This window comes from Salvelinus namaycush, chromosome 33 (genome assembly GCF_016432855.1).
Source record: "Salvelinus namaycush isolate Seneca chromosome 33, SaNama_1.0, whole genome shotgun sequence".
NCBI classification, from domain to species: Eukaryota; Metazoa; Chordata; class Actinopteri; order Salmoniformes; family Salmonidae; genus Salvelinus; species Salvelinus namaycush.
Window position 1 is genome coordinate 23,322,197 of NC_052339.1, and position 7,838 is coordinate 23,330,034.

At 43.4% G+C, this 7,838-nt stretch overlaps 1 protein-coding gene across 1 annotated transcript; it reads left to right on the plus strand.

Annotated features, from left to right (window-relative positions):
• Positions 1-3,802: 3,802 nt before the first annotated feature.
• On the plus strand, positions 3,803-7,069 carry LOC120027717 (forkhead box protein H1-like). The gene is made up of 3 exons (XM_038972706.1): positions 3,803-4,210; positions 4,849-4,953; positions 6,125-7,069. Exons 1-3 carry the CDS (start codon positions 3,803-3,805, stop codon positions 7,067-7,069), a joined length of 1,458 nt encoding a protein of 485 aa, XP_038828634.1.
• The last annotated feature ends 769 nt before the right edge of the window (positions 7,070-7,838 follow it).

Sequence of the window (7,838 nt, forward strand, 5' to 3'; positions counted from 1 at the left end):
TTCTTCTCAAATTCTTCAAGCTCTGTCAAATTGGTTGTTGATCATTGCTAAACAACCATTTTCAGGTCTTGCCATAGATTTCCGAGCAGATTTAAGTCAAAACTGGCCACTCAGAAACGTTCACTGTCTTCTTGGTAAGCAACTCCAGTTTAGATTTGGTCTTGTATTTTAAGTTATTGTCCTGCTGAAAGGTGAATTAATCTCCCAGTGTCTGGTGGAAAGCAGACTGAACCAGGTTTCCTCTAGGATTTAGCCTGTGCTTAGCTCCAATCCATTTATTTGCCCCAAACATAACACTTTGCATTCAGGACAAAAAATGAATTGCTTTGACACATTTTTTGCAGTATTACTTTAGTGTGTTGTTGCAAACAGGATGCATGTTCTCCAGAGTGAAAGCAGCGGTTTAAAGCACTGCATCTCAGTGCTTGAGGCATAACTACAGACACCCTGGTCCGAATCCAGGCTGTATCACAACCGGCCGTGATTGGGAGTCCCATAGGGCAGCGCACAATTGGCCCAGCATCGTCTGGGTTTGGCCGGTGTAGGCCATCATTGTAAATAAGAATTTGTTCTTTACTGACTCCAAAATAACACAATACACTATTTACCATTAATTTCTATTGGGCATCAAATCATCTCAAACACAACCAAACAAGGTGAATCCAACAAATTTGTAGAGTACCAAGCTGGATGTAGTCATTGAGTGTCTCCTGACCCCTCCTGTCTCAGCCTCCAGTATTTATGCTGCATTAGTTTGTGTCGGGGGGCTAGGGTCAGTTTTTATATCTGGAGTACTTCTCCTGTCTTATCCGGTGTCCTGTGTGAATTTAAGTATGCTCTCTCTAATTCTCTCTTTCTTTCTCTCTCTCGGAGGACCTGAGCCCTAGGACCATGCCTCAGGACTACCTGGCATGATGACTCATTGCTATCCCCAGTCCACCTGGCCGTGCTGCTGCTCCAGTTTCAACTGTTCTGCCTGCGGCTATGGAACCCTGACCTGTTCACCGGACGTGCTACCTGTCCCAGACCTGCTGTTTTCAACTCTCTAGAGACCGCAGGAGCGGTAGAGATACTCTTAATGATCGGCTATGAAAAGCCAACTGACATTTACTCCTGAGGTGCTGACTTGCTGCACCCTCGACAACTACTGTGATTATTATTATTTGACCATGCTGGTCATTTATGAACATTTGAACATCTTGGCCATGTTCTGTTATAATCTCCACCTGGCACAGACAGAAGAGGACTGGCCACCCCTCATAGCCTGGTTCCTCTCTAGGTTTCTTCCTATGTTTTGGCCTTTCTAGGGAGTTTTTCCTAGCCACCGTGCTTCTACACCTGCATTGCTTGCTGTTTGGGGTTTTAGGCTGGGTTTCTGTACAGTACTTTGAGATATCTGCTGATGTAAGAAGGGCTATATAAATACATTTGATTTGATTTGATTGCGTGCTATGAATATGGGACCAAATACTTATCTTTTTACTACTTTAATATAAGTACAAGTGAATTTGTCCCAATACTTTTGGTCCCCTAAATTGGCTGGACTATGTACAAAAAGTGCGGTGATTTCTAAACGGTTCACGTGATACGGATGAAAATACCATCCAATTAAAGCTGACAGTATGGACTTTAACCTCATAGTAATTTCAAATCCAAACTTGTGGAGTATAGCGCCAAAATAAGAAAAACATGCTTCACTGTCCCATTAATTAAGTAGGGCACTGTATAATCTATTATCCTTCATTTTCTAATTTTAATAGTCATCAGGGAGCAATACTGAAGTATTGATTTTGGCCTGAACATGTCTACTCAAATGTACATACATGTCCTAACAAGTTTCTGAACAGCAGACTATAAAATATTAGTTAGTCTTTATAAACTATATCACATTGTTCTTCTATAAATACCCAAATAACCAAACATATTTAGTTTCATAGTACTCTGAAATTGTGTTTTGCATGGAATGCCTGTCAAAACACAATTCATAATAGGAAGCAGGAAGAGTTGGTCGATTACAACTAATTGGAAACGAGAGGTCACATTGGAGCAATTAGACCGTGTACCAGGCGATTGCTAGCCAGGTGAGGACAGCATGAATGTACGACGGTCTCCTGTACCTTTTCGATAGCATCTTCACTCCAATATCTGATCTGAAACATTTGACTGCTCATTTCTACACCGTAAGATCGAAGACATAAAAAAACCCGTCAGGCCTAGTTTACCTGAGATACTCAACAGGGTAAAACGCGCTTTGCCACTTTCACATATTGTAGGCAACACGTATTTATTACTTGCAGTTTTGTTTGAAAGTGCAAATTTCTCCCCATATTGGTCTGCCTAACTGTCAGAGTTAATGAATTAAAATGTTCCCTTGGTTAGACAGCCTTCATAATAATGTGTCATGTAACGGCTTCTGCATAGCCTATATTTAAATTGAACCTGTGCATAAATCGGACAATAGCTCGTATTTACAAGGTGCGAATGTCCCCATCACTTGGCGACCATGGATGGTGTTCAATCTTCCATTGTCTTCCTCACATGCTGAATAGTAGGCAATCCCAGGAACGAGACGGGGTCAATCTGGCTAATCCAACTTGTTTTGCTGAGAGGTAGGGGCTATGGCATTAACACTACATTAATTTACACAAAAGAAACTAATCTCTTTGGACCTGCACTGCATATTCTCAAGGGACTTCCTACTGTGCGCAATACACCCTCAACCCGGTGCGCTCCTGCACGGTCCCTGGGTTTTTGAGAACTCTCAAAAATGTGTATTTACTCTTGAATACGAACATCGATCCTAATTCTGCTGACACCACGTAGGCTATACCAGTGCCTAGTCTGCCTACTGTTTGTTTTCTCCGACTATGCAACATCTACCATATTTAAATAATTCGATTATATTATCCTTCTAATAAATATGGTATACAGGATCTTAATCGGGCAGTTACTATTGACAAATGTGATCGATTAGATTTTGTCCGGTGTTGACAATTTATAACAAATCAGCAACACAATTAATGAGGTAATCTTTCAGTTGACATTTTCTCTGTCTTCCGTCAGTATGTGTTTTAGTGGGCCAGGGTGTTAATCCCTCAATATTTGTATATTAGCGGTCCTATGTATATTGAATGAAATGAAAGCCTCACAAAAAATACCTCTTGGTTTATTTTTCAATCTGCTTTGTGGGACCCTCTCGTTCTACTTCTCCCCGCTCTCAATTCACCCCTTTTATATGGGGCACGCTGGCGACTGATGTAGTGGCATTGGAACGTCACAATCTGTGTTTACTGTAAGCAAGTTTTAAAAATGAAGGGAATGAGATGGAGGTTGGGGGTACCTTTCTCACTATGATCCCCAACACATTGTGTAAGGGGGGCTAATGATTCAATTCATTCCAGTGGACTGATATATAAATAAAAACATTTGGATGTTTCTCTCTGCGGATATAAGAAGCTCACTCCTGTGCGCACCTGATGCGTAAAAGTTTTGGAGCGGATTACCAAAATTAACGCTGTGTGCTAAGTGGCATGTTGTTTGTCCGAGGGGTTATTTACAGGTTTACTGTCTCTTTCTCACACACAGACCCTCCCTAGCCGCCCGGGGCGATCAGTCATTCTGCCCGCAGATAGCGCTCCATTCTCTTATCGATTACACAGCGGGATTTACATGAAACTGTTAATTGTTTGCTCTTCAAATAGGTAGCCAGCCAGCGGCCTGGAGCCAGCAGTCTGCCAGGGGTTAAGGGCCGACTCCCTCCCTCTCCGACCGTGCAGCCCGATCTGCCCCCAGGTTGATCAGCATGACAAAGCACTGGGGGGGTCAGAGCATGCTGGCACCACCCGCTCTCTACCTGCACTGTCCTAGCCTGGAAGGCCACCAAGATCATCAACTTGACTTCCAGATCCATCCTCTGAGCAACACAGCGCGGAGCTCTCCAGCCCAACACTGGCCCTACTGCCCAATCCAGGCGCCAGTCCGACAGCCTCCACGGCTCGAGAAGCCTGCCCTTTACCAATTCAGCCTGGTCTCAGCGCCCATGGATAAAGCGACGCCGCTAGACCAGGAGAAATCTTGGGACGAAGAGAAAAATGCGAAAAGTGGAAAGAAAAAGAACTATCAGCGCTACCCCAAACCACCCTACTCCTACCTCGCAATGATTACCATGGTCATCCAAAACTCTCCAGAGAAGAAGCTTACTTTGTCTGAGGTAAAGTGAGTTTGTGTGTGGACATGCGAATTTAGAATGGTACATTTTGGCCCTAATTACGAACGGTTGTGTCAATTTTGGCCAAATTATGCATGGTTATGTGTCAGTTTTGTCTATTAAATGATGGTTATTTTAATATAGTATTTAAGTTTCCGAAAATAAAGGTTAAATGGCTTTTAATTATTTTAAAACTCAATTTCTAATCGGGGATGTTCTCTTATGATAAGTAAAAAAAAACTGTCTTTGTTGGGGTAGGGATATGCAGTTCAATTGCATTAAACCAACAGGACAATCATTTGACGCTTAACAGAGTAGTAACACTGCCATGCTTTTCTTGGTTTGTTTTGTTAAGGATAGCAGCATACAGTGAAACCAGACACTGAGATGTATCAGCTGGAGTGGGTTGAGTTGATAAGAAGTATGGTCAAGGATTGCTCTCTGTGCAGTCCTACAGTGTATCTTAGGTTATTTATTCTAGGCCTATGAAAATGCTGCATGATGACAGTGAATGATTAGTTAAATGTATGCCTACAAACATGTGGTGTGTTAAATCGTACATATCTTAATATAGTCGGTTAATTTGTCTGTTTTAATGCAGACACCAATTGAAGTAAATTGACTCCCTTCTCTCTCCCCAGATTCTAAAGGAGATTAGTACACTTTTCCCTTTTTTCGAAGGGAACTACAAGGGCTGGCGGGACTCAGTGAGACACAACCTCTCTTCCTATGACTGCTTTGTTAAGGTGTGTCTTATTAGGGGTCTTTATTGGTATGTCAATCAGTGGGCTCAAAAAGGCATTTTTGATTCTAAAATCCAAACAACCTACAAGCAAGTATACTCTCCCATTTGTATTTCTTTAGACAATGAAGCAAAAACTTTTAATTCAGCTCTATACTTCAGCATTTTTTATTTGAGATCAAATGTTTTATATGAGGCGACAGGACAGAATGTCACCTTTTGTGAGGGTATTTTCATACTTGTTTTTCTGCTTAGAAATGAAAGCATTAAGTATCTACACCCCCCCCCCATTGGAAGGTGCCATGTATTAAAGTAGTCAAAAGGTCAGTATTTGGTCCCAAATTCCTAGCAGGCAATGACTACATCAAGCTTGTGACTAGACATGTGTAATTAATTAATGGTAAAATAATGTTTTGGAGTCACTTTTATTGTAAATAAGAATGTTTCTAAACACTTCTAAATGGATGCTACTGTGACTACAGATTATCATTGAATTAATTGTAAATAATGATGAATGAGAAAGTTGGAAGCAAATATCACCCCCCCCCCCCCCCCCCCCCCAAAATGCTAACATCCCCTGTTATTGACAATGGTGAGAGGTTAGCATGTTTTGGGGGCATGATCTTTGTGCACACAATACATTATTTACTATTAATTTCTATTGGGCAAAACATATTCCAAAAAACACAACCAAAACAAACTTCAAATGCTGCCAACAAGTTTGTAGAGTCACAAGCTTGATGTAGTCATTGCGTGCTTGGAATATGGGACCAAATACTAAACTTTTGACTATTTGTCCAAATACTTATGACTCTTCAAATGGGGGGACTCAATACAAAAAGTGCTTTTTATTTCTAAACAGAATTTTTTTTATTTTAAAATACCCTAAATAAAAGGTGACGCTCTGTCGCCTCATACTGTATATAAAACAATTGATCCCAAATGCTGGAGTATTGAGAGAAATTAAGTTTAAGCTTCACTGTCCAAATAAATACAGAATACATTTTATTTGTAGCCTACCAAGAGTCACTGCAGTGCTTCATGAAACTTTAGATCAAGTAAATCATTCTAGCTAATTCTGAGTTTTGTGAAACTGGGGCAATCCTGTCTGACTGGTTTTCAGGTTGTACTATACTCTTGATCTCACTGCTGTCTGTCACTCCCGGTCCCTGTAGGTATTGAAGGATCCTGGTAAGCCCCAGGGGAAGGGCAACTTCTGGACTGTGGAGGAGAGCCGGGTGCCTCTGGAGCTCCTCAAGAGACAGAACACTGCCGTGTCGCGCCAGGATGAGACCATCTTCGCCCAGGACCTCGCCCCTTACATCCTGCATGGGCACCAACATAAGCCAGACGCAGAGCCCCCGGCCCCACCGCCACCAGTCACTGTTCTACCCCCAGGCCCACTTGTCACTGCTCTACCCCCCTTTCCCACCAGACAACACTCCCCCCTTCAGGAGGAGCTGTACCGGCCCAAGCTGGACTCGTCCTTTGCCATTGACTCCCTCCTCCACAGCCTGAGGCCGGCCAGCGCTGCAGGAGAGCCTGGCAGGGACTGCTGGGGGGTGGAGCTCCACACTCGTCCACACCCTCGCTACTCCTCCACTGCCCGCAGCGCCTCAGCCAGCTCCGCCAGCCCCGCCTCCTCCTCCTCCGATGAGGACTGGAGGGGCGTGTCGCAGGGAGGGAAGCGGGTGCCTGAGGGAGAGGCGGGATCAGATGGGTACGAGGACTGCAGACTCCCTCCACACAAGTCTGCCCGCAGAGTCTCCGCACCTCCCTGGGAGCTGCCCACCTCGTATGCCAAGTACACACCGCCCAACGCTGTGGCCCCGCCCAGCATGCGTTTTAATGGGGGCCCTCTGATTCCACTAGGGATGCCTCTGTATGGCTATGGGGGGTCTCCTGTCACATCCAGCCATTTTGTAGGTCATGCCTACTGGCCCCTCTTACCCAGCGGGCGCCCTCCCCTCATTATGGACTTGGACGCTATGCTCCAGTCAGTACCGCCCAATAAGAGTGTGTTTGATGCGCTGGGTCCGCCCAATCAGTCGTCTCACCAGCCTGCTGGTCAGTATACCCTACAGAGTGGGCCCCCTCTCAGGCGTCATCCCCATTATTGACTATGACTGTCAAATCAAACCAGCACCAAATATATTGTAAGTGCAATGCAAGGATACTACTGACCTATTCGTACAAGCTTAACTCATGGCTAGAAATGTGTCCACCCTATCAATCTGTCACTTCTAATTGACAGGTCATAGTATTAAATGTTTACAGAAGACAATTGTACATTCAAATGTGCTACTAACATCTAACTCGACCATACAACCACTAATATTTACCTCAAATATAACCACTGTTTACCTCCGTCTTAATACAGGGATTTGTTTTCACTATTGTATATGTTAATTTTCTTTTAAGAATTCTTTGTTGCAACTATTCAATGTTTTTCAGTGGATTTCTTTTTTTCTTCCCCTCCTGTCTTTATGGTTGTATTTAAGATTTAATTGTAGAACTGCACATCAAGCCAGGTTATGGAAAGAGCATTATTGAAAAAGTTTACTTATCTTTTACAGGGTATGACTTTTTCCCCACTCTTTTGAGTGTCAATGTAGGAAGAGGCAGGGTGCTGTTCAACATTGTGCTCGTCCAGTGCCGAGAGCCTCAAGTAGGAAAACAAAGTGAGGTTTTCTAAACCTCAAAGTGAAGAGTGAGCTGTTTGTCTTTGTGTGCGTGTGTTGGTCATCTTGTCTCATTGCTTTAGAGACCAGTGGATCACCCCCCTTTTATTCCAGTGAAGTTGTGTTTGTTCAGATGGTGCAACCCAAATTAAGTGTTTGTTCCTGACTTGAGTAAAGTTGTCAGTGTTAATGGGTTCAGCGTTAACGT